Raw genomic sequence first — 27,753 nt, forward strand, 5'->3', positions numbered from 1 at the left:
TGTGTCATCAGCTACTGCAATTTCACCCAGAAAACCACAATAAAGACAAAATGTATTTAGCAAACAGACACATTTTACTGTGATTATGAGAAATAAATAGTTCCAGTAAAAAGAGGTACAGGACCACCAACTGTCAGTGTCCCAGAGAGGTTGAGTTACCACAGCTGGCATTCCATGTCAGGTAAGCTCAGGTCATTCTTAAACTTGAAAAAGTACAGTATGACAATATTAATATACAACACTGTCAGTTAAACACACACAGCGGCTTAAGTCTATTTAAAATTTCAATTTGAAATGTGTACAAACGCTGGAAATAGAGACAAGTGGTCCAATGCAGACTGAAACAACAAGTATTTTTTCTCCTTTGAGAGGCGAAGCTGCTGCCCCTTGACATGCCACACGACACTGTATTCACAAGGAAAGGTCAAACATAGAAAACAAAAATCTCTTAATACTGTCAAATCAAGTCAGCCATTTTAAAGCACCAGTCATCCTAGTATTGCCCTGAAATCATGGTACATCCCCACTCCCATGGCCAGCTACAGAGTAGAGAGCCATTCAAAAAACTAGTAACTGCTTACAGTTATTGATGATGCACAAAAACAGCCGGTATTTGTAGACCTCCAAAAAGGCAAGAAGAGAAAATTAAGAACTTGCATACAATAACTTAAGTCAAGACCATCCTGGGGGGAAACAGAGGGAGAGACCGATGGGTTCCTTCGGGAGGTCACATTACTGTGTTTCTCTCCTCCCTAATCGCCGCTTTCCTATTGCCATGACAAGCAGCGAGGGAGACCGGAAATGTCCTGGGGAGTCAAACTCCACCTTCTGCTGTGGTCCCATTCGTTGGCTAAAAAACTGACGGTCGTTGTGCTCTCCTGACAACTGGACCCCATCTCAACCCCATTTTGACCCCTTCCTAACCCCCGTCTGGCTCCTGAAACGTTCTAGGTCAAGGAGAATGAGAGGGAGGCCGGGAAATTATTCAGTTCAGATGAAAGATTTCCAGTTGAGGACCAGACACTCCCAGTCCCTCTCTCCTAGTCTGCACTGGTCTGGTCTCACTTCAGTCACACTGCCATCAGAGGAAGCTTGAGAAAGTACTTGAGAAAAAAATGCTAAGAAGGCATTCAGTCTCAGAACACAACGACATGCACAACAGCAAAGGTAACAGCTATGATAAACAACATCGAGATCATCAGTGGAATCATAATAACCATAATTCATATCAATAACAATAGTAACCTTAGCGACTGGTCGATTGTGCATGGTGTCGGAGTTCACATAATCATATACACAAACTGCGTGTTAAATACAGACAGTAGTAGTTTAGCAGCAAAATATACCCCCTACCCCCCTTCCATATCTTCAAATAAATAAACGTAGTTCATCTCTCCCTCCCCAATCAACTCCAGACTCACTCGCTCTATGGGGGTGAGGGGGTCTCTCCAGGGGTGAGGGGCTCATGCGAGAGGGGGCTCTGTCCTGTTCATTCTCATCCCAAGCGAGAGTCGGTTACTATAGCAACAGGAACCAGCTCCACCCTGGAGCGGCGGGAGCAGACCGTCTAGAAGAGCATGCTCTGTCTTCTGTTCTTGCTGTTGCCTGGAGAGATTGCAAAAATCAGAAACTTTCTGTCCAAAAATGATGCAGAAAAATAAATCCATGCTTTTGTCACTTCTAAGTTAGACTACTGCAATGCTCTACTTTCCGGCTACCCGGATAAAGCACTAAATAAACTTCAGTTAGTGCTAAATACGACTGCTAGAATCCTGACTAGAACCAAAAAATTTGATCATATTACTCCAGTGCTAGCCTCCCTACACTGGCTTCCTGTCAAAGCAAGGGTTGATTTCAAGGTTTTACTGCTAACCTACAAAGCATTACATGGGCTTGCTCCTACCTATCTCTCTGATTTGGTCCTGCCGTACATACCTACACGTACGCTACGGTCACAAGACGCAGGCCTCCTAATTGTCCCTAGAATTTCTAAGCAAACAGCTGGAGGCAGGGCTTTCTCCTATAGAGCTCCATTTTTATGGAACGGTCTGCCTACCCATGTCAGAGACGCAAACTCGGTCTCAACCTTTAAGTCTTTACTGAAGACTCATCTCTTCAGTGGGTCATATGATTGAGTGTAGTCTGGCCAGGGAGTGGGAAGGTGAACGGAAAGGCTCTGGAGCAACGAACCGCCCTTGCTGTTTCTGCCTGGCCGGTTCCCCTGTTTCCACTGGGATTCTCTGCCTCTAACCCTATTACAGGGGCTGAGTCACTGGCTTACTGGGGCTCTCTCATACCGTCCCTGGGAGGGGTGCATCACCTGAGTGGGTTGAGTCACTGATGTGGTTATCCTGTCTGGGTTTGCGCCCCCCCTTGGGTTTGCTGTGGCGGAGATCTTTGTGGGCTATACTCAGCCTTGTTTCAGGGTGGTAAGTTGGTGGTTGAAGATATCCCTCTGGTGGTGTGGGGGCTGTGCTTTGGCAAAGTGGGTGGGGTTATATCCTTCCTGTTTGGTCCTGTCCGGGGGTGTCCTCGGATGGGGCCACAGTGTCTCCTGACCCCTTCTGTCTCAGCCTCCAGTATTTATGCTGCAGTAGTTTATGTGTCGGGGGGGCTAGGGTCAGTTTGTAATATCTGGAGTACTTCTCCTGTCCTATTCGGTGTCCTGTGTGAATTTAAGTGTGCTCTCTCTAATTCTCTCTCTCTCTCTCTCTCTCTCTCTCTCTCGGAAGACCTGAGCCCTAGGACCATCTGACATGATGACTCCTTACTGTCCCCAGTCCACCTGGCCGTGCTGCTGCTCCAGTTTCAACTGTTCTGCCTTATTATTATTGGACCATGCTGGTCATTTATGAACATTTGAACATCTTGGCCATGTTCTGTTATAATCTCCACCCGGCACAGCCAGAAGAGGACTGGCCACCCCACATAGCCTGGTTCCTCTCTAGGTTTCTTCCTAGGTTTTGGCCTTTCTAGGGAGTTTTTCCTAGCCACCGTGCTTCTACACCTGCATTGCTTTCTGTTTGGGGTTTTAGGCTGGGTTTCTGTACAGCACTTTGAGATATCAGCTGATGTACGAAGGGCTATATAAAAACATTTGATTTGATTTGATGGAGTGGATAAGAAAGAGAGATAGAGTTCCATGTCTGTCATAACAGTTATAGAGCTCCAGGTAAGAAGATGTGCGTGTGTGTTTTACACACCTGACTCTAGGTGTGAGGAGTTCCGATAGCCAGGGTCTCTCTGCAGTTGGATATCCTTCAGAGTGAATATTGATATACCTGAGAGAGAGAGAGAGGGTTGTAATTATGTGTGAGTGTATCTCCAGGCCATTCAGAGGACAAGACCATCCCCAGGTTTAGAGACTCACTCTCATGCAGTGTGTGGACCTGTGTCCCCAGGCTCTTGAAGTAGGCCTGCTTCATAGCTTCATCTGCTGAGATCCTCTTCTTGGACTCATACTGGAGAGGAGGGAGACCAACAGTTAACACACTGACATTACAGCAACAACTGAAACCGAATCAGTGAGGCAGAAGTGACTACTGTGCCCCCTGTTGTTAATTATCAGTACTGCATGCCAGTGGTTCAGCGTATAACTGCGTAGGTTACACAGTGTGTGGAAAATGTAGCCAGAGAAACTCACTTTCAGGAATGATAACACTAGCTCAATGCCTTCTGTGTCCAACCTAAAAAGGAGAGAGAGAGAATCACAGGGTTTAATGTCAGTCGGTGGTGACTGATGGGAAGGAAGGAAGTGGAGAGTTGGTTTACTAAAGTTCCACAGGACTTCCTGCCTCATGTACTGACTAAACACACTCACATATACGCATTCACAAACCCACACAGAAACGTGTGCACTCAAACACACTCATATACGCGCGCGCACACAAGCTACCTGGGCGCATGGTTGATGAACGGCTGAGGTTTGTATTTGGGGAAGTTGTAGGATTTGAATTCCTCGACGCCAGAGATCCCTGGCCAGCTGTCCTCTGATGGCGTGCCTGGAGAAAGAGAGGGGACCGTCTTCAAATAACGCTCTACCAACGTTTAGTTAACGCTCAAATAATGTCCCCATCATCAGCAGCATGTCTGAGGACTCTCCTGCTTATTTAGAGAGTTCTGTGGTTGTGTTAGTGTGTTCGTCCCTTAGCAGACACTAGGTGGCGCTAGGTCAGTGGGTTAGTTAGGCTGTAACATCCGAATCAGGCTGTACTCTGTCCTCACCCAGCAGTCTGAATATGAGGTGGAGCTCGTCCTCTACGGTGGAGCCAGGAAACAGGGGCCGACCTGCAGCCATCTCATAAAATATACACCCCACACCCCTACACACACACAGAGAGAAAGATAGAGAGAATTACACACAGCTTGTTCACACACACAAACACACACGAAAATAGAGGCTAGGGAGTAGGATGAAGGAGTTAGGACGCAGAGCACTTAATCAAAGTTTATACAGTGCCTTGCGAAAGTATTCGGCCCCCTTGAACTTTGCGACCTTTTGCCACATTTCAGGCTCAAACATAAAGATATAAAACTGTATTTTTTTGTGAAGAATCAACAACAAGTGGGACACAATCATGAAGTGGAACGACATTTATTGGATATTTCAAACTTTTTTAACAAATCAAAAACTGAAAAATTGGGCGTGCAAAATTATTCAGCCCCCTTAAGTTAATACTTTGTAGCGCCACCTTTTGCTGCGATTACAGCTGTAAGGCGCTTGGGGTATGTCTCTATCATTTTTGCACATCGAGAGACTGACATTTTTTCCCATTCCTCCTTGCAAAACAGCTCGAGCTCAGTGAGGTTGGATGGAGAGCATTTGTGAACAGCAGTTTTCAGTTCTTTCCACAGATTCTCGATTGGATTCAGGTCTGGACTTTGACTTGGCCATTCTAACACCTGGATATGTTTATTTTTGAACCATTCCATTGTAGATTTTGCTTTATGTTTTGGATCATTGTCTTGTTGGAAGACAAATCTCCGTCCCAGTCTCAGGTCTTTTGCAGACTCCATCAGGTTTTCTTCCAGAATGGTCCTGTATTTGGCTCCATCCATCTTCCCATCAATTTTAACCATCTGCCCTGTCCCTGCTGAAGAAAAGCAGGCCCAAACCATGATGCTGCCACCACCATGTTTGACAGTGGGGATGGTGTGTTCAGCTGTGTTGCTTTTACGCCAAACATAACATTTTGCATTGTTGCCAAAAAGTTCAATTTTGGTTTCATCTGACCAGAGCACCTTCTTCCACATGTTTGGTGTGTCTCCCAGGTGGCTTGTGGCAAACTTTAAACTACACTTTTTATGGATATCTTTAAGAAATGGCTTTCTTCTTGCCACTCTTCCATAAAGGCCAGATTTGTGCAATATACGACTGATTGTTGTCCTATGGACAGAGTCTCCCACCTCAGCTGTAGATCTCTGCAGTTCATCCAGAGTGATCATGGGCCTCTTGGCTGCATCTCTGATCAGTCTTCTCCTTGTATGATCTGAAAGTTTAGAAGGACGGCCAGGTCTTGGTAGATTTGCAGTGGTCTGATACTCCTTCCATTTCAATATTATCGCTCGCACAGTGCTCCTTGGGATGTTTAAAGCTTGGGAAATCTTTTTGTATCCAAATCCGGCTTTAAACTTCTTCACAACAGTATCTCGGACCTGCCTGGTGTGTTCCTTGTTCTTCATGATGCTCTCTGCGCTTTTAACGGACCTCTGAGACTATCACAGTGCAGGTGCATTTATACAGAGACTTGATTACACACAGGTGGATTGTATTTATCATCATTAGTCATTTAGGTCAACATTGGATCATTCAGAGATCCTCACTGAACTTCTGGAGAGAGTTTGCTGCACTGAAAGTAAAGGGGCTGAATAATTTTGCACGCCCAATATTTCAGTTTTTGATTTGTTAAAAAAGTTTGAAATATCCAATAAATGTCGTTCCACTTCATGATTGTGTCCCACTTGTTGTTGATTCTTCACAACAAAATACAGTTTTATATCTTTATGTTTGAAGCCTGAAATGTGGCAAAAGGTCGCAAAGTTCAAGGGGGCCGAATACTTTCGCAAGGCACTGTATGTGTAAAATACATTGAATGAAGTGGTTGTGGTTGCTAGGGTGTAAGGATATAGGGCCCTAAAAACCTGGACCTCAAAGCCAGCCACGGCTTTTTATTTGATTCTTCCTCTCTAATAAGGGACTGATTTAGCCCTGGGACACCAGGTGGGTGCAATTCATTATCAGGTAGAAGAGACAAACAGCACTACTCCGGACCTCCAGAGTAGGATTTGTTTACCCTTGGCGTAGCTTGTTAGGATGTAGTGTTCTTACCACATGTCACTCTGTGTGGAGTACTCGGAGGAGCCTAGCAGGACGTCAGGTGTAGTGTTCTTACCACATGTCAATCTGTGTGGATTACTCGGAGGAGCCTAGCAGGACGTCAGGTGTAGTGTTCTTACCACATGTCAATCTGTGTGGAGTACTCGGAGGAGCCTAGCAGGACGTCAGGAGGCCGGTACCACAGAGTCACCACCTCGTTGGAGTACGTCTTAGTGGGGACAGACTTAGCCCGCGCCAGACCGAAGTCAGCCAGTTTGAGTTCCCCTCTCTCGTTGATGAGCAGGTTCTGGGGCTTTAGGTCTCTGTGGAGAACCTTCCGCTTGTGGCAGTACGCCAACCCCCGCAAAATCTGGAACAAGAAGATCTAGAACCGCACAAACAACACGTGCAATGTTAACCACTATTATGCAAGTGACTTCCAGTACAGTGAGTGCTAGGTCATTCGTCTTGGTCATACTCACCTTGACGTTGTGCATACTCATGATGTTCCCACAGTCATCCATGTACTGCTTCAGGTCTTTATCCTGCACAGGAAGTGAGGACAGCAGTCAGTCAGACAGGACAGGAAGTACATGTACAACAGCCTACTTAAGACGATAAACTCCTCAGATAATTGGGGCAGATATTTGACTACAAAGACCAGCATGAAGTGTGAGCAATTTAGTGATTCTCACCAGGTACTCGAAGACCAGCGTCAGGCTCTTGTCTGTGTGGACAATGTCATGTAAGGTCACGATGTTGGCATGTTTCAGGTCCTTCAGTAACGACACTGGAGAGAGGGAAGGAAAGAGAGGGATGAGGGAGAGCAAGAGAAGGAACAATGGGCGGCAGGTAGCCTAGTAGTTAGAGCGTTGGACTAGTAACCGAAAGGTTGCAAGATTGAATCCCCGAGCTGACAAGGTAAAAATCTGTTGTTCTGCCCCTGAACAAGGCAGTTAACCCACTGTTCCTAGGCCGTCATTGAAAATAAGAATTTGTTCTTAACTGACTTGCCTAGTTAAATAAAGGTCAAATAAAAACTAAAAACAATAGTGAATGAGAAAGAGCTAAGAGTGATAAAAAATAAAAGATTGAATGTAGCATTGAAATCAGTAATGGGAGGATGAGAGAGCAGAAGAGAAGCAGGCATAAAGTGATAGAGAGGAGGAAAGGCAGAGAGGTATAGACTCACCTTCTCTGATGGCAGTGCAGGGTGCTCCCTCTTCGTGCTCCAGCCTGATCTCCTTTAGCGCCACCAGGTTGTCAGTCAGCTTACTGCGCCCCTTAAATACTGTAGCATAGGTCCCCTATAGAAAAAACTAACTGGTTATGACCGGACTCAAAACAAAATAACTTTCTTGTGAAAAGCATGTTTTCTGATTTTATAGGAGTATGTTTGTGTGTTCTCTGACCTCTCCCAGTTTGTCCAGTTTGATGTAGGTCTCCAGCTTCCCAAAACCAATCTCTGACTGAAAAACACAAATAAAGAGATCATCTTCCATGTTGTTTGTCTTCTTTTTTGTGTTGAATGACGTTTGTACAGTTTTTTCTTCATTCACTACACAAAATTACATACAGAGACAGTCCAATTCAACCTCATGCCTGTTGCCAGAAAGGAGGGCGGTACCTGAACACTGTAGGGCAATAATGTTATATTCCTTCAATCACACACACGTACCAGTGAGGCCCTGCGTGAGAGTCGGCTGAGGGGCTGGTCGAAGGTAGGGCTGCTCAGCTGCAGCTTCTCCAGGTAACCGTCAGGGATACGGATGTCAGCAGGCAGAGACAGACGCTTGTTCAGGTCCTACACACACACACACACAAACAATTGGGTTAGAGGCGTAACATACACATATATCATGTGTCCTATCGAATACTGCGTCTGTCTGTGTGTGAGACATGTAGACAGCAGAAAGCTCCATGACTACACCCACACACTTTGTCCTAGAAATGACTCTCCCCTCCCACTCACTCCAGAAAGAGACAGAAGAATAGAGGCACTTATACAAAAATAATCCATACACGAAAATCATTATTGAAGAGAAAACATGGCATCGCACATTCAGACACAAAACAAGAGTGACAAAAACATAGATAAGCAAACAAGCATCTTCACACACCCACCATGGATATCACGCAACACCTGTGTACCGCCTGCCATCTCTCCCCCATAGAAACAGATCAAAAGAGAGCATCATGTTCTCGCCATAGCTCGTGATATGAATCAGTGTATTGTTACAGCCAACTAACCCCATAAACACGCCGCTTCAAAGGGGGGAGAAAATGGGCCGAATGATATGTACCCACATGAGTGTTTGTGTGAATCTGGTTAGATGTAGTAACCGAGATGACGTGTGTGTGTGTTATTATTCAGATACCTGATGATTCCCATCTAAAAAGGTCAAGCACCTCTTGTGCCTCCGCTCAGACTATTAAAATAAACACTTGGCATCAAGGAGAAATAGGTAAATCCGCGTGTGTGTGTGTGTAATACCATAATACTGATATACAGGTAGTCAAGTACTGTTTACACTTCTCCAGACTGACCACCAGGTGGCAGAATGTCACCAGGCTAAGGAAACAGCATTCCTACCAGTGATTCTATAGGAACTCCGTAAACAGAACCAGTGAGACTAGCATGAACCCTGCACTAAATATGTAGTAGAAATTCTAATAGTCCATGGGACACCAGGAACTAAGTCATACTTCACAGCATTCACTCACATAGAAAATAGCAAAAAGAACACAGCTTACACATTCAGAAAAAAGCAAAAACGAGTCACAGAGATGAAAGGAAAAACATCCCCAGGCTTAAAGAGCGACTGAACATTCGCCGATTGGCACGTGTGTTTTTTTGTTGCTTATTAGAAAAACAAGATTTCAGTATTGGAGGTGTTGGTTACCTATGAGACATTGTAGACGTGGAATTAAACTTCCTCAAAATCCCCAAAATGAATCTAAGATAACTCAATAAATCTGTAATTAATTAATTAATTAATTAAAGTTGTTGCCGAGGATGTTTTAGTTACACAAATTTACATCTAACCAAAGTGTTTGGTGCAGTATTTTTCAAGTAAAAAAGTGCGCGTTGTCAGTGCACTGTCTTACGTAAACAAAGCCGGAACTGCTGGGCAAGTCTGTCACTGTTTATGCGAGTGGATAGAGAGCAATCACCGCAGCTGTTCACCCCATGTTAGTGGGCAAATGGACATCGTTAAATTAAAACTCAACCTTAATTTACCCGTTGTGAAGCACGGATGAGACTAACTTTATGACCAAAATGATCCTATTTACACTTTGTAGTAAATTTTGACACTAGAATAACTGTTTCGAATTCATACTGATGCCACATCAGTACGTTTTCAGCGGGATTCGTATCTTTTTAAAGACAGTCCTGCTTTAAACCCCAGGTTCTCACTGAGCTATGTGGAGCAGTCTCTCTCCATCCGAAGTTACTCTCATGATTGTTGACCAGCTATGTGGCAGGGGATCGTCTGGAATGCCAGCAGTCAGAGGCCAAGCGTGCCGCAGATTACTGTCACATGACAACATTCCATTAGTCAGTCGTCTGTTTGTGGCCTGAACCAGCTCATACTTTCCACCCTGCCTGCCATCAACCCTCATCTTTCTCCATCTCCGTCTTCCTTTCTCTATCCCACTACCTCCCTTTCCCTCCACATCTCTCCCCCGATCGCTCTACCCTCTTCCTCACTGGTACAGGTTTCATATCAGTATTCAGAGTCAAACAGTGAAAGCCTCTTAAAAGTGTTCCCTGCTTATCTCTCATCCCCACCACACCAACAGAGAAAGAGCGGAGGAGAAGACAGAGATGGGGAGCCGGGAGAGGTGTAGTTCCCTTCTGTAGCGACAGGGGTTGGTGGTGGTGGTGTGAGGGTGTACCTCCATGGAGATGCGTCGTTGCACCCTGTTCCTCAGACACACCCCGGTGGGCGACTGCACCTCGTCCGACGACGTCCCAGACGCCTGGTCACTCTCCCCGTCTGAGCCCATCTTCAGGTTCTCATGGACGATGTCTTGGGAGGAGGAGAGGAAGAGGAGAAAGAGGGAGGAAGAGTTACAGTTTAGAAGCTGAACTTGCTCAATTTCAACATTTTGCCTGGCAAATGACACTCGTGATCTTCTATGAGATAAACATGGCATGGATTTGCTATAGCTTGTGTCAAACTGAGTCAGTATGCTGTTTTTTATTTGATTTATTTCACCTTTATTTAACCAGGTAGGCCAGTTGAGAACAAGTTCTCATTTACAACTGCGACCTGGCCAAGATAAAGCATAGCAGTGTGAACAGACAACACAGAGTTACACATGGAGTAAACAATAAACAAGTCAATAACACAGTAGAAAAAAAAAAAAAAAAAAGAGTATATATACATTGTGTGCAAAAGGCATGAGGAGGTAGGAGAATAATTACAATTTAGCAGATTAACACGAGTGATAAATGATCATACGGTCATGTGCAGGTAGAGATACTGGTGTGCAAAAGAGCAGAAAAGTAAATAAATAAAAACAGTATGGGGATGAGGTAGGTAAATTGGGTGGGCTATTTACCGATAGACAATGTACAGCTGCAGCCATCGGTTAGCTGCTCAGATAGCAGATGTTTAAAGTTGGTGAGGGAGATAAAAGTCTCCAACTTCAGCGATTTTTGCAATTCGTTTCAGTGACAGGCAGCAGAGAACTGGAAGGAAAGGCGGCCAAATGAGGTGTTGGCTTTAGGGATGATCAGTGAGATACACCTGCTGGAGCACGTGCTACGGGTGGGTGTTGCCATCGTGACCAGTGAACTGAGATAAGGCGGAGCTTTACCTAGCATGGACTTGTAGATGACCTGGAGCCAGTGGGTCTGGCGACGAATATGTAGCGAGGACCAGCCGACTAGAGCATACAGGTCGCAGTGGTGGTTGGTATAAGGTGCTTTAGTAACAAAACGGATGGCACTGTGATAAACTGCATCCAGTTTGCTGAGTAGAGTGTTGGAAGCTATTTTGTAGATGACATCGCCAAAGTCGAGGATCGGTAGGAGAGTCAGTTTTACTAGGGTAAGTTTGGCGGCGTGAGTGAAGGAGGCTTTGTTGCGGAATAGAATGCTGACTCTAGATTTGATTTTAGATTGGAGATGTTTGATATATGTTTGAGTCTGGAAGTAGAGTTTACAGTCTAGCCAGACACCTAGGTACTTATAGATGTCCACATATTCTAGGTCGGAACCATCCAGGGTGGTGATGCTAGGTCGGGCGTGCGGGTGCAGGCAGCGAACGGTTAAAAAGCATAAATTTGGTTTTACTAGTGTTTAAGAGCAGTTGGAGGCCACGGAAGGAGTGTTGTATGGCATTGAAGCTCGTTTGGAGGTTAGATAGCGCAGTGTCCAAGGAAGGGCCAGAAGTATACAGAATGGTGTCGTCTGCGTAGAGGTGAATCAGGGAATCGCCCACAGCAAGAGCAACATCATTGATATATACAGAGAAAAGAGTCGGCCCAAGAATTGAACCCTGTGGCACCCCCATAGAGACTACCAGAGGACCGGACAACATGCCCTCTGATTTTACACACTGAACTCTGTCTGCAAAGTAATTGGTGAACCAGGCAAAGCAGTCATTAGAAAAGTCTAATGAATTCTTAGAAGAGTCTAAGAATATGAGAGAATAAGTTAGAGACCGAGAGAGGAGTGCTTTATCTCATTCTGTCAACAGTTACAGTTTATGGCCTGGTCCTGATCCTACAACCTCTCAAGTTCCCTTCTTTCATTATCCCGCAGCCCCACCTCCAACCCAGCAGCCTGTCGTCATACCATCCCATATCATCCAGCACACCACACTACTGTCATCTCCCTCCTTTCTGCTTCTCTCTCCAGCCGTCAATCTCCTTCTCTGCCTACCAAAGACCCCTCCTTTCATTCCAACTTCACTCTCTTTGGCCCTATTTCTCCCTCTCTCCTTTGAGGTAAACCGGTACATGACAGTGTGTACTAATCTAGTTCCATCTTGTCCCAGAAAGACTTGCCTGATTGTCTGTTCCCCCCCCAATATCCCCAAACCCATGTAACTAACTGGGACACAGTTCAGTCTGAGGTGACGCTCCTCATGACAACTTATAGACAAGACCGCAGACCAAAATAGTTGGCTCACCCTGGAGACCAGAGAACAGCTATCGTCATGGTGATGGCTCAGAGAAAATGCAGGGAAAACATTTGTCCGCAGACACACACAAATGTATGAAATCACACAAACATCAAACTTTTAGATGCAAATATACACCCGCACAAGCACACAGTGTAGAATGAGAACAGTTGACTCGTGCAAAAACACATAATTGAGAGGAAGATTGGAGATAAAGATGGAGAGACAGACGAGTCTGGTGTTGTGTGTGATGAAAAGTCACACCATGACCATGTCAGGATGGAACTCTCAGGGGCTATGACTAACTTCCTGTTTGTCCTCTGTCGCCATCTGCTCTTTCTCTGTCACTTCCTGGTGCATAGGCACGAGTATGCCCATCTCCACGGCAACTCACCTTGGCAGCCGGGTGACGACCGGGTGGCATGACCATGAAGGAGAACAGGTTGCTTATAGTGGTGCTGCTAGTGGGTGTGTCATTTGTAAATATGGCTACATGTTTGAATGAGTGTGTGTGTATGACATGTGCGCGCGTGCATATGAGTGTTTGTGCGAGCATGTGTGCCGTTAGTGTATACGTGCTTGTGCATCTCCGAGTCTGTTTGTTTCGCTCTCTGTGTAACTCACCGAGGCGGCTGCCGTTGCTGGGGAAGGTCATGAAGGAGCCCAGGCTTCCTCCGATGACACTGTGTGGTCTGCGGAGGGGGGGCTTCTTGAAGGAGCCGGTGTACTGGTGCAGGAACGAGTGCATGCTGTGGGAGGAGGGCGGTCGCCCATTACGCACGATCGGCTCTGCAAGGAGAAACAATATGTCAATCAATCTGCCCATCTATCTATCCATCCATCCGATTCATCACGCAATCTACCAATGAATCAATCAGTCATTTGTACAAGTAGTTAATGTACTGTTCGGTCTTCTGTTGAGCAGAATTCAGTAAACAGAGTGCTTCCTTGTTTTATATAAAAACAGCAGAAAAGAACACTTATGCAACCTAAAGTAGGCCAGAGGATGTTAGCTTCAGACATTTTGGTGTTGCAGTGTTTGTGAAAGTGTTTTCCTTTTCTGTGTGATGTCTTTTCCACAAACATTGTGGCAGCGTCACCTTCCGTCCCCGTGCGTTGTGTGTGTGTGTCCCAGTAGGCGTTTCATCTCACCAGGCTGCTTCTGTTGTTACATAAGGACATAAAGAGCTACTCTCTAGGACACAATCATTCACACTGCTGCTCGCTCTCCCTGTGTGTCAATTTCCCCTCTCGATGTCTCTCACCCCGTTCCCTCACTCTAATCACTTCAGATGGCAAGAAAGGATACCATTGGCTGCCAGCTACATCAAACATTTCAACTGTATCCTCGGGGTGACCAAAGGGCCCTAGTGTGTGTGTCCACTGGCTGGCTGTACCCTCGGGGTGACCAAAGGGCCCTAGTGTGTGTGTCCACTGGCTGGCTGTATCCTCGGGGTGACCAAAGGGCCCTAGTGTGTGTGTCCACTGGCTGGCTGTATCCTCGGGGTGACCAAAGGGCCCTAGTGTGTGTGTCCACTGGCTGGCTGTATCCTCGGGGTGACCAAATGGCCCTAGTGTGTGTGTCCACTGGCTGGCTGTATCCTCGGGGTGACCAAAGGGCCCTAGTGTGTGTGTCCACTGGCTGGCTGTATCCTTCTCTACTGGCATTCAGTCAAGAGTCACTTCATAATAGTAACATCATCAGTCTCTCATCACTGGGACTTGCACAGAGCACAGTAGACGTGTGTGTGTGTGCTCCGTTTGTTTACTAATACAATATCTAATACTCACACACACACACACACACACACACACACACACACACACACACACGCGCGCCTACTGACCGCTGTCCTTGTTGCCGCCGTCCTCGATGGTCATCTGCTCGGCCAGTTCAGACAGAGACTCGTCTATGGTGTGGCTGGAGCGCAGCGTTAGAGACAGACGCCGCTTAAACCTCTTCATCTTCTCCATCACACACTCCTCAGGGTTTGCTGGGCTGGCAGGGCCTGTAGGGCACAGATGGCAAAGGTCAGCACTGGACACACACACACACACACACACACGTTTTAGGTGGCAAGGCGTAAACAAGTAACTTGTAATTGTCTCGATAAGAAAAGATGGCGCTGAAGAACATAGCTGACGTTTTACACTCTCCCAACCAATTGTGAATTATTATTTATTCTATTTTTTTTTACTTATTGTGTACATAATGTTGCTGCTACCGTCTCGTATGTCCGAAAATAACGTCAGGACATCAGAAAAGCGATTACTCACCGCGGACTGGAATAAACGTTTTGTTTTGTGTGAAGAAAAGACGTCGGAAAAGGAGACGCATATCGGGGATCCTTCTGAAAAGTCGGAGGCGAGGGAGTAAACTCCCAATGCCTTCCATTCTACTTGCTACTATTAAGATTATCCTACCAACGGGACATTAAAAACTAACATCTCATGTTTCACATAGACGTGGCTGAACGAAGAAACTGACAATATACAGTGAGGGAAAAAGTATTTGATCCCATGCTGATTTTGTACATTTGCCCACTGACAAAGAAATGATCAGTCTATAATTTTAATGGTAGGTTTATTTGAACAGTGAGAGACAGAATAACAACAACAAAATCCAGAAAAAAACGCATGTCAAAAATGTTATAAATTGATTTGCATTTTAATGAGGGAAATATAAGTATTTGACCCCTCTGCAAAACATGACTTAGTACTTGGTGGCAAAACCCTTGTTGGCAATCACAGAGGTCAGACATTTCTTGTAGTTGGCCACCAGGTTTGCACACATCTCAGGAGGGATTTTGCCCCACTCCTCTTTGCAGATCTTCTCCAAGTCATTAAGGTTTCGAGGCTGACATTTGGCAACTCGAACCTTCAGTTCCCTCCACAGATTTTCTATGGGATTAAGGTCTGGAGACTAAGGTCCTGGAGTGGCCTAGTCAATGTGCTTATTCTTGAGCCACTCCTTTGTTGCCTTGGCCGTGTGTTTTGGGTCATTGTCATGTGGGAATACCCATCCACGACCCATTTTCAATGCCCTGGCTGAGGGAAGGAGGTTCTCACCCAAGATTTGACGGCACATGGCCCTGTCCATCGTCCCTTTGATACGGTGAAGTTGTCCTGTCCCTTTAGCAGAAAAACACCCACAAAGTATAATGTTTCCACCTCCATGTTTGACGGTGGGGATGGTGTTCTTGGGGCCAAAGGCAGAATTCCTCCTCCTCCAAACACAGAGAGTTAAGTTGATGCCAAAGAGCTCCATTTTGGTCTCATCTGACCACAACACTTTCACCCAGTTGTCCTCTGAATCATTCAGATGTTCATTGGCAAACTTCAGATGGGCATGTATATGTGCTTTCTTGAGCAGGGGGACCTTGCGGGCGCTGCAGGATTTCTATCCTTCACGGCGTAGTGTGTTACCAATTGTTTTCTTGGTGACTATGGTCCCAGCTGCCTTGAGATCATTGACAAGATCCTCCAGTGTAGTTCTGGGCTGATTCCTCACCGTTCTCATGATCATTGCAACTCCATGAGGTGAGATCTTACATGGAGCCCCAGTCCGAGGGAGATTGATAGTTCTTTTGTGTTTCTTCCATTTGCAAATAATCGCACCAACTGTTGTCACCTTCTCACCTAGCTTATTGGCGATGGTCTTGTAGCCCATTCCAGCCTTGTGTAGGTCTACAGTGCCTTGCGAAAGTATTCGGCCCCCTTGAACTTTGCGAACTTTTGCCACATTTCAGGCTTCAAACATAAAGATATAAAACTGTATTTTTTTGTGAAGAATCAACAACAAGTGGGACACAATCATGAAGTGGAACGACATTTATTGGATATTTCAAACTTTTTTAACAAATCAAAAACTGAAAAATTGGGCGTGCAAAATTATTCAGCCCCTTTACTTTCAGTGCAGCAAACTCTCTCCAGAAGTTCAGTGAGGATCTCTGAATGATCCAATGTTGACCTAAATGACTAATGATGATAAATACAATCCACCTGTGTGTAATCAAGTCTCCGTATAAATGCACCTGCACTGTGATAGTCTCAGAGGTCCGTTAAAAGCGCAGAGAGCATCATGAAGAACAAGGAACACACCAGGCAGGTCCGAGATACTGTTGTGAAGAAGTGTAAAGCCGGATTTGGATACAAAAAGAGCAGGAGCACTGTGCAAGCGATAATATTGAAAAGGAAGGAGTATCAGACCATTGCAAATCTACCAAGACCTGGCCGTCCTTCTAAACTTTCAGCTCATACAAGGAGAAGACTGATCAGAGATGCAGCCAAGAGGCCCATGATCACTCTGGATGAACTGCAGAGATCTACAGCTGAGGTGGGAGACTCTGTCCATAGGACAACAATCAGTCGTATATTGCACAAATCTGGCCTTTTTGGAAGAGTGGCAAGAAGAAAGCCATTTCTTAAAGATATCCATAAAAAGTGTTGTTTAAAGTTTGCCACCTGGGAGACACACCAAACATGTGGAAGAAGGTGCTCTGGTCAGATGAAACCAAAATTGAACTTTTTGGCAACAATGCAAAACGTTATGTTTGGCGTAAAAGCAACACAGCTGAACACACCATCCCCACTGTCAAACATGGTGGTGGCAGCATCATGGTTTGGGCCTGCTTTTCTTCAGCAGGGACAGGGAAGATGGTTAAAATTGATGGGAAGATGGATGGAGCCAAATACAGGACCATTCTGGAAGAAAACCTGATGGAGTCTGCAAAAGACCTGAGACTGGGACGGAGATTTGTCTTCCAACAAGACAATGATCCAAAACATAAAGCAAAATCTACAATGGAATGGTTCAAAAATAAACATATCCAGGTGTTAGAATGGCCAAGTCAAAGTCCAGACCTGAATCCAATCGAGAATCTGTGGAAAGAACTGAAAACTGCTGTTCACAAATGCTCTCCATCCAACCTCACTGAGCTCGAGCTGTTTTGCAAGGAGGAATGGGAAAAAATGTCAGTCTCTCGATGTGCAAAACTGATAGAGACATACCCCAAGCGACTTACAGCTGTAATCGCAGCAAAAGGTGGCGCTACAAAGTATTAACTTAAGGGGGCTGAATAATTTTGCACGCCCAATTTTTCAGTTTTTGATTTGTTAAAAAAGTTTGAAATATCCAATAAATGTCGTTCCACTTCATGATTGTGTCCCACTTGTTGTTGATTCTTCACAAAAAAATACAGTTTTATATCTTTATGTTTGAAGCCTGAAATGTGGCAAAAGGTCGCAAAGTTCAAGGGGGCCGAATACTTTCGCAAGGCACTGTACAATCTTGTCCCTGACATCCTCGGAGAACTCTTTGGTCTTGGCCATGGTGGAGAGTTTGGAATCTGATTGATTGATTGCTTCTGTGGACAGGTGTCTTTTACACACTCCCTTTAAGAGTGTGCTCCTAATCTCAGCTCGTTACCTGTATAAAAGACACCTGGGAGCCAGAAATCTTTCCGATTGAGAGGGGGTAAAATACTTATTTCCCTCATTAAAATGCAAATCAATTTATAAAAATTTGGACATGAGTTTTTCTGGATTTTGTTGTTGTTATTCTGTCTCTCACTGTTCAAATAAACCTACCATTAAAATTATAGACTGATCATTTATTTGTCAGTGGGCAAACATACAAAATCTGCATGGGATCAAATACTTTTTTCCCCTCACTGTAGAGCTGGCAGGGATTTTCCATTCACCGGAAGAACAGAGACGCTACCTCTGGTAAAACCAGGGGTGGGGGTGTGTGTCTATTTGTCAATAACAGTTGGTGCGTGATGTCTAATATTAAAGAATTCTCGAGGTATTGCTCGCCTGAGGTAGAGAACCGTATGATAAGCTGTCGACCACACTATCTACCAAGAGAGTTCTCATCTGTATTATTTGTAGCTGTCTATTTACCACCAGAAAGCGAAGCTGGCATTAAGACCGCTCTCAACCAACTCTATAAGGCCATAAGCAAAGAAGAAAATGCTCACCCAGAAGCAGTGCTCCTAGTGGCAGGGGACGTTAATGCAGGCAAACTTAAATCAGTTTTACCTCATTTTTACCAGCATGTCACATGTGCAACCAGAGAAAAAAAAAATCCTAGACCACCTTTACACCACACATAGAGATGCATACAAGGCTCTCCGCCACCCTCCATTTGGCAAATCTGACCACAATTCTATCCTCCTGATTCCTGCTTGCAAACAAAAACTAAAGCAGGTGGTACCAGTGACTCGTTCAATACGGAAGTGGTCAGAAGACGCGGATGCTATGCTACAGGACTGTTTTGCTAGCACAGACTGGAATATGTTCCGGGATTCAACCAATGGCATTGAGGAATACACCACCTCAGTCATCTTGTACTTAGTCCACTCCTGTATTCCCTGTTCACCCATGGAGTCGTGTTTGGCACGCAGTCAACACCATCATTAAGTTTGCTGACGACACAACAGTGGTAGGCTGATCACAGACAACAATAAGACGGACGGCCTATAGGGAGGTAGTACTGAGAACGGTCAGTGTGGTGCCAGGACAACAACCTTTCCCTCAATGTGAGCAAGACAAAGGAGCTGATCGTGGACTACAGGAAAAGGGGAGCCGAACAGGCCCCCATTAACATCGACGGGGCTGTAGTGGAGCGGGTCGAGAATTTCAAGTTCCTTGGTGTCCACATCACCAACGAACTATCATTGTCTAAACATACAAAGACAGTCGTGAAGAGGGCACGACAAAACCTTTTCCCCCTCAGGAGGCTGAAAAGATTTGGCATGGGTCCTCAGATCCTCAAAAAGTTGTACAGCTGCAACATCAAGAGCATCCTGATCGGTTGAATCACCGCCTGGTATGCTAACTCCTTGGCATCTGACCGTAAGGTGCTACAGAGGGTAGTGCGAACGGCCCAGTACATCACTGGGGCCAAGCTTCCTGCCATCCAGGACCTATATAATAGGCGGTGTCAGAGGAAAGCCCATACAATTGTCAAAGACTCCAGTCACCCAAGTTATAGACTGCTTTCACTGCTCCCGCACGGCAAGCGGTACCAGAGCACCAAGTCGAGGACAAAAGGCTCCTCAAGAGCTTCTACCCCCAAGCCATAAGACTGCTGAACAATTAATAAAATCGCCACTGGACGATTTACATTGACACCCCTCCCTTTTGTACACTGCTGCATCTCTATGTGTGGTGTAAAGTTGGTCTAGGATTGTTTTCTTCTCTGGTTGCACATATGACATGCTGGTAAAAATTTGGTAAAACTGATTTAAGTTTGCCTGCGTTAAAGTCCCCGGCCACTAGGAGTGCCGCTTCTGGGTGAGCATTTTCTTCTTTGCTTATGGCCTTGAGAGAGGTCTTAGTGCCTGCTTTGTTCTGTGGTGGTAAATAGACGGCTACGAATAATATAGTTGAGAACTCTCTCAAATGTTGCTCACATAGCAACATGCTAGCTTCCTTATCTTGGTATTGGTACAGCTGGGTTGGAGTGACCATGTTATTATTCCAGTATGGACTGATATTGTACATGCTACCAACACATGAACACACATAAGACAGTGAGAAGCCCAAACCTTAAGCTGCAAGAGTATGTAGAGGCCGAGAACACACGGGTGGGCTAAAATAGCAACCTTCATAAATAAACTACACCTCCTTTTAATCTAATATTTATGATGAGTAGATGAATACTGCAGTCACCACACCTCCCCTCAGCACTCAGCTAGGGCCTTCATAAAGCACGAATTAAACTGGAATTTAACATCCAAACATGATACTGCTTTCCTTAATTGCAAGCAAAATGCATTAACACACACACACGTGCAGACACTCATACATAATTTATCAAGGCCATCTACTGTGGCTAAAATGACATAATGAGAGGTGCAATACAGAGATGAGCTTCAAATCCACAGTATCAGCTACATATAGGAATAGCAGTCATACACACACTTAAAACACACTGACCTCACCATCAGTGTCCTCAGATTGGCCACACCCTAAGTAACAGCAGTGGTCGTCATGTGGTTGTGTCTTGTTGTGTGATTGGTGGGCTGCAGTGACAGACCTAGTCCAGCGGCTGCAGTGATTGGCCGAGGCAGGCTGGTTGGCTGAGTGTGATGGGAGGTGAAAAGGCCACAGACTGGGAGAACTGGCCACATTCCATAGCAACACAAATACCTGCCTGGTCCGATGGTATGGCTGTGTTTTGTGTGCATCCATCCGTGTAGGATCCATTGTATGTGTGTAAGTACCAATTAATTATGTGTTGTGTGTGAATATGTTAGTGTATGATTTGTGTGTGTATGGTAAATATACATAAATGTAGAATCCAGTATGTGTGTATGTATCAGTGTATGGTTTGGGAATCAGTGTGTGTGTTTATGTGTATCAGTATGTGTGTGTGCATGCTGACACAGCAGTAAGCCAGGTCATAGGAAACACCTTGCTCTCTCTGCCCCAGGCCAGTTTTCCTGCCCATTGTGTTGCCGTGGTGACGCCCCTCGGACGATCGGGACCCACCCTTCTAACCCCCTCACGCCATCCCATACTGGACACAGTGATAACACACTGCCAGCTAGCAGTGAAGGTTGCGGTGTGTGTGTGTCTCTCTCTCACACACATGGGATACAGTTAGCCACTACATCAAGAAAACATCCTAACACAGCACTAACCTCACATCAGACAGACAGAGACACAAGAAGAGGACCAAGATTATCTAACTATCCATCTCTCCACCCATCTCCACTATTTTTACAAAAGTATGTAGACACCCCTTCAAATGAGAGGATTCGGCAATTTCAGCCACACCCGTTGCTAACAGGTGTATATAATCAAGCACACAGCCATGCAATCTCCGTAGACAAACATTGGCAGTCATAGGATGTCACCTTTCCAACAAGTCCGTTCGACAAATGCATGCCTTGCTAGAGATGCCTTGGTCAACTGTAAGTGCTGTTATTGTGAAGTGGAAACGTCTAGGAGCAACAACGGCTCAGTCACGAAGTGGTAGGTCACACAAGCTCACAGAACGGGACCGCCGAGGTGCTGAAGTGACTGTTAGTCAGGCCTAATCGCCCAACATCAATGCCCACCCTCACTAATGCTCATGGCTGAATGGAAGCAAGTCCCAGCAGCAATGTTCCAACATCTAGCGGAAAGCCTTCCCAGAAGTGGACGCTGTGACAGCAGCAAATGGGGGAACCAACTCCATATTAATGCCCAGGATTTTGGAATGAGATGTTCGATGAGCAGGTGTCCACATACTTTAGGTCACGTAGTATACATTTCTCTTTCACTCCCTCTGAGATCATTAGCTCAACAGTATACAGTCGTGTCCAAAAGTTGAGAATGACACAAATATTAATTTTCACAAAGTCTGCTGCCTCAGTTTGTATAATGGCAATTTGCATACACCCCAGAATGTTATGCAGAGTGATCAGATTAATTGCAATTAATTGCAAAGTCCCTCTTTGCCATGCAAATGAACTGAAACCCCAAAACACATTTCCACTGTTTTTCAGCCCTGCCACAAAAGGACCAGCTGACATCATGTCAGTGATTCTCTCATTAACACAGGTGTGAGTGTTGACGAGGATAATGCTGGAGATCACTCTGTCATGCTGATTGAGTTCGAATAACAGACTGGAAGCTTCAAAAGGAGGGTGGTGCTTGGAATCATTGTTATTTTTCTGTCAACCATGGTTATCTGCAAGGAAACGCATGCCGTCATCATTGCTTTCCACAAAAAGAGCTTCACAGGCAAGGATATTGCTGCCAGTAAGATTGCACCTAAATCAACCATTTATCGGATCATCAAGAACTTCAAGGAGAGCGGTTCAATTGTTGTGAAGGCTTCAGGGTGCCCAAGAAAGTCCAGCAAGCGCCAGGACTGTCTCCTAAAGTTGATTCAGCTGCGGGATCGGGGCACCACCAGTACAGAGCTTGCTCAGGAATGGCAGCAGGCAGGTTTGAGTGCAACTGCATGCACAGTGAGGCAAAGACTTTTGGAAAAAGAGGAAGGCCTGGTGTCAAGAAGGGCAGCAAAGAAGCCACTTCTTTCCAGGAAAAACATCAGGGACAGACTGATATTCTGCAAAAGGTACAGGGATTGGACTGCTGAGGACTGGGGTAAAGTCATTTTCTCTGATGAATCCTCTTTCCGATTGTTTGGGGCACCCGGAAAAAAGCTTGTCCGGAGAAGACAAGGTGAGCGCTACCATCAGACCATTCATGTGTGGGGTTGCTTCTCAGCCACGGGAGTGGGCTCACTCACAATTTTGCCTAAGAACACAGCCATTAATAAAGAATGGTACCAACACATCCTCTGAGAGCAACTTCTCCCAACCATCCAGGAACAGTTTGGTGACAAACAATGCCTTGCCATAAGGCAAAAGTAATAACTAAATGGCTCGGGGAACAAAACATCGATATTTTGGGTCCATGGCCAGGAAACTCCCCAGACCTTAATCCCATTGAGAACTTGTGGTCAATCCTCAAGAGGCGTGTGGACAAACAAAAACCCACAAATTGTGACAAACTCCAAGCATTTATTATGCAAGAATGGGCTGCCATCAGTCAGGATGTGGCCCAGAAGTTAATTGACAGCATGCCAGGGCGGATTGCAGAGGTCTTGAAAAAGAAGGGTCAACACTGCAAATATTGACTCTTTGCATCAACTTCATGTAATTGTCAATAAAAGCCTTTGGCACTTATGAAATGCTTGTAATTATACTTCAGTATTCCATAGTAACATCTGACAAAAATATCTAAAGACACTGAAGCAGCAAACTTTGCAGAAATTAACTTCTCAAAACTTTTGGCCACGACTGTAGACTTGAGACACCATCTGTCTGTCTAAACGCACACACGCCATCCTTACCATTTCTCTGTCATTCCTGATGGCATGTGTGTGCATTGCAGGAATCATTCAAATCAATGACTGTCTGGATCTGTGGCTGCAGTGTACCCAACCCCGATCCTAACACACACACACACACACACACACACACACACACACAGTACGTCCAGCCTAATCCTGTAAACTCAAATTACCTCCAGGCTTGGATGTGCCGGTCAATAGGGCACAACGTCAAAGAACGATCAGATACAAATATATAGTGTAGAACAGACATGCCTCTCTGTCATGAAGAGTGAGGAATCACATCAGCTCTATACATTTCTATCTGTGCCCTCAAATATGCCCCAGGCCAACGCATATAAAACACATACAGCAGCACATCCCCCCTCGCCAGTCAACCACTAATCTACCAATGAAAATCTATGAAACACTGTGTGTGTTAGGGGATTAGTCTCCCCACCCTTCACATGCCCTAACACCCACCATGTACCAGGCAGGGTGAAGGCAGGGACGCTTTGATGTCAGGTTTAAGCATGTGTGTGTGTGCGCGTGTGTGTGTGTTGCACGGGTATGACCTGGTTCTCTTCTCATCTCGGCTGGAGTTGATCTCATTAAAACAAACATAGTTAATGAAGGAGGGGAGTGTGTGTTTTTAGTTTTACTATCGTTGTGGGGACCTGAAGACAAGTGGGGACATTCCACCTATCCCCATAAGGAAAAAGCTTATTTTAGGCTTAAGGGTTAGGTTTACAATTAGGGTTACGTTAGGGGTTAAGGATTAGGTGTAGAGTTAAGGTTAGGGAAAATAGGATTTTGGATGGGAATCAACCGTTTGGTCTCCACAAGGATAGTAAAATAAACGTGTGTGAGAATGTGTCTGTAGGTGTCTTCATTTGTTTAAGCACAACAAACCTACTCTAAAGAGAGTCAGGGGAGATGGAGTGAGAGAAAAAAGGAAAAAAGACGAGAGTGAGATAAAAACAGAGAGAGCAGGAGGGAGAGAGAGAGGTAAAACAGAGTGATTAGGAGGGGAAGAGAGAGAGAAGGGGGAAAGAATTAACAAAAAAGCTGAGCAAACTAGAATGCTACTTGGCCCTAAACTGAGAGTACAGTGGCAGAATACCTGACCACTGTGACTGACCCAAACTTAAGGACTCAGTGAGCATAGCCTTGCTATTGAGAAAGGCCACCGTAGGCCGACCTGGCTCTTAAGAGAAGACAGGCTATGTGCACATTGCCCACAAAATGAGGTGGTAACTGAGCTGCACTTCCTAACCTGCCAAATGTATGACCATATTAGAGACATACTTCTCTCAGATTACACAGACTCCCATATCTAATGGGTGAAATACAACAGATGTGTGACCTGTTGCCACAAAAAAAGAGCAACCAGTGAAGAACAAACACCATTGTAAATACAACCCATATTTATGTTTTTTTTCCTTTTGTACTTGAACTATTTGCACATAATATGACATTTGAAATGTTTTTACTCTTTTGGAACTTTTGTGAGTGTAATGTTCACTGTTAATTTGTATTGTTTATTTAACTTTTGTTTATTATCTACTTCACTTGCTTTGGCAATGTAAACATATGTTTCCCATGCCAGCCCTTAAATTCAATTGAGATGGAGGTAAAAACAGAGAGAGCAGGATGGGGAAGAGTGTGTTCTGAGTTCACTAATATGATTTTCCAACAGAACATTCTCCATTTATCTTATCAGCCACACTCGTGGTCCCCACACACACTCCTTTAAAAGTGCCTTCCTCACCATCTTAAATAAGCATGCCCCATTCAAAAAAATGTAGAACTAGGAATAGATATAGTCCTTGGTTCACTCCAGACCTGTCTGCCCTTGACCAGCACAAAAACATCCTGTGGCGTTTTGCATTAGCAACGAACAGCCCCCGTGATATGTAACTTTTCAGGGAAGTTAGGAAGAAATATACACAGGCAGTTAGGAAAGCGAAGGCAAGCTTTTTCAAACAGAAATTTGCATCCTGTAGTACAAACTCAAAAAAGTTCTGGGACACTGTAAAGTCCATGGAGAATAAGAGCACCTCCTCCCAGCTGCCCACTGCTCTGAGGCTAGGAAACACTGTCACCACCGATAAATCCACTATACTTGAGAATTTCAATAAGTATTTCTCTACGGCTGGCCATGCTTTCCACCTGGCTACCCCTACCCCGGTCAACTGCCCGGCACCCTCCACAGCAACCCGCCAAAGCCCCCACCATTTCTCCTTTACCCAAATCAAGATAGCTGATGTTCTGAAAGAGCTGCAAAATCTGGACCCCTACAAATCACCCGGGCTAGACAACCTGACTAAATTGTTGCAACTCCTATTACTAGCCTGTTCAACCTCTCTTTCATATCGTCTGAGATTCCCAAAGATTGGAAAGCTGCTGCGGTCATCCCCCTCTTCAAAGTGGGTGACACTCTAGACCCAAACTGCTACAGACCTATATCTATCCTACCCTGTCTTTCTAAGGTCTCCGAAAGCCAAGTTAACAAACAGATTACCGACCATTTCGAATCCCACCGTACCTTCTCTGCTATGCAATCTGGTTTCAGAGCTGGTCATGGGTGCACCTCAGCCACGCTCAAGGTTGTAAACAACATCATAACCGCCATTGATAAGACACATTAATGTGCAGCCGTATTCATCGACCTGGCCAAGGCTTTCGACTCTGTCAATCACAACATTCTTATTGGCAGACTCGACAGCCTTGGTTTCTCAAATGATTGCCTCGCTTGGTTCACCAACTACTTCTCTGATAGAGTCCAGTGTGTCCAATCGGAGGGCCTGTTGTCCGGACCTCTGGCTATCTTTATGGATGTGCCACAGGGTTCAATTCTCGGGCCGACTCTCTTTTCTGTATACATCAATGATGTTGCTCTTGCTGCTGATGATTCTCTGGTACACCTCTACGCAGACAACACCATTCTGTATACTTCTGGCCCCTCTTTGGACACTGTGTTAACTAACCTCCAGACGAGCTTCAATGCCATACAACTCTCCTTCCGTGACCTCCAACTGCTCTTAAACGCAGGGAAAACTAAATGCATGCTATTCAACCGATCACTGCCTGCACCTGCTCGCCCGTCCAGCATCACTACTATGGACGGCTCTGACTTAGAATACGTGGACAACTACAAATACTTAGGTGTCTGGTTAGACTGTAACTCTCCTTCCAGAATCACATTAAGCATCTCCAATCCAAAATTAAATCTAGAATTGGCTTCCTATATCGCAATAAAGCATCCTTCACTCATGCTGCCAAACATACCCTCGTAAAACTGACCATCCTACCAATCCTCGACTTCGGTGATGTCATCTATAAAATAGCCTCCAACACTCTACTCAACAAACTGGATGCGGTCTATCACAGTGCCATCCATTTTGTCACCAAAACCCCATACACTACCCACCATTGCGACCTCTACGCTCTCGTTTATTGGCCCTCGCTTCATACGCGTCGCCAAACCCACTGGCTACAGGTTATCTACAAGTCTCTGCTGGGTAAAGCCCCGCCTTATCTCAGCTCACTGGTCACCATAGCAGCATCCACTCGTAGCACGCACTCCAGCAGGTATATCTCACTGGTCACCCCCAAAGCCAATTCCTCCTTTGGTTGTCTTTCCTTCCAGTTCTCTGCTGCCAATTACTGGAACGAACTGCAAAAATCCCTGAAGCTGGAGACTCATATCTCCCTCACTAGCTTTAAGCACCAGCTGTCAGAGCAGCTCACAGATCACTGCACTTGTACATAGCCCATCTATCTACCTACCACATCCCCATACAGTATTTATCTTGCTTCTTTGCACCCCTGTATCTCTACTTGCACATTCATCTTCTGCACATCTACCATTCCAGTGTTTAATTGATCTAAATCGCAAGTAAATTGCTATATTGTAATTACTTCGCCACCATGGCCTATTTATTGCCTTAACTCCCTTATCTTACCTTATTTGCACTCACTGCATATAGACTTTTTGTTTTCTTTTGTTCTACTGTATGTTTTGTTTATTCCATGTGTAACTCTGTGTTGTTGCATGTGTCCAATTGCTATGCTTTATCTTGACCAGGTCGCAGCTGCAAATGAGAACTTGTTCTCAACTAGTCTACCTGGTTAAATAAAGGTGAAATAAAATAAACACACACACAATAGTGAGTGCGGTAATGTCAGTGAGGCAATGATACTAATGTTACTGACATGTTCGTTATCATCCCAACAACTCCTTCCTTTTGCTAATGGGCAGAGTGCAGGACACAGGCCTGGTCATGTGGCTGGGAATGAGTATGCCTGTGTCTGCCCCTCAGAGCATCACTGTCCTTGGGCAGACAGGCTAGGAAAGTGGGCAGGCTGTGGATGATTGGGTTGCTGAGACAAAGGTTGTGTCTGCTGCTGTGGGGAGTGACACACACATTCTTTACCTGCTGAATGAGCTGGCAAGGAAA

General features: G+C 45.2%; 1 protein-coding gene across 1 annotated transcript in view; it reads right to left on the reverse strand.

Annotated features, from left to right (window-relative positions):
- Positions 1 to 55: 55 nt before the first annotated feature.
- Positions 56 to 27,753, reverse strand: part of LOC110490338 (cyclin-dependent kinase 17) — a 46,520-nt gene continuing 18,822 nt past the window's right edge. Inside the window, exons 2-16 of the mRNA XM_021563668.3 lie at positions 14,301 to 14,462; positions 13,078 to 13,242; positions 10,217 to 10,350; positions 7,995 to 8,120; positions 7,729 to 7,785; positions 7,509 to 7,623; positions 7,012 to 7,106; positions 6,799 to 6,861; positions 6,457 to 6,701; positions 4,225 to 4,322; positions 3,896 to 4,001; positions 3,644 to 3,686; positions 3,371 to 3,461; positions 3,204 to 3,281; positions 56 to 1,605 (exon numbers count right to left, since the gene is read on the reverse strand). Coding sequence (XP_021419343.3) covers positions 1,568 to 1,605; positions 3,204 to 3,281; positions 3,371 to 3,461; positions 3,644 to 3,686; positions 3,896 to 4,001; positions 4,225 to 4,322; positions 6,457 to 6,701; positions 6,799 to 6,861; positions 7,012 to 7,106; positions 7,509 to 7,623; positions 7,729 to 7,785; positions 7,995 to 8,120; positions 10,217 to 10,350; positions 13,078 to 13,242; positions 14,301 to 14,427 — 1,581 coding nt within the window. The 5' untranslated portion in view covers positions 14,428 to 14,462 and the 3' untranslated portion in view covers positions 56 to 1,567. The remainder of the gene's footprint in view (positions 1,606 to 3,203; positions 3,282 to 3,370; positions 3,462 to 3,643; positions 3,687 to 3,895; positions 4,002 to 4,224; positions 4,323 to 6,456; positions 6,702 to 6,798; positions 6,862 to 7,011; positions 7,107 to 7,508; positions 7,624 to 7,728; positions 7,786 to 7,994; positions 8,121 to 10,216; positions 10,351 to 13,077; positions 13,243 to 14,300; positions 14,463 to 27,753) is intronic.

This window comes from Oncorhynchus mykiss, chromosome 15 (assembly GCF_057628025.1).
Source record: "Oncorhynchus mykiss isolate SJ-2025 chromosome 15, ASM5762802v1, whole genome shotgun sequence".
NCBI lineage: Eukaryota > Metazoa > Chordata > Actinopteri > Salmoniformes > Salmonidae > Oncorhynchus > Oncorhynchus mykiss.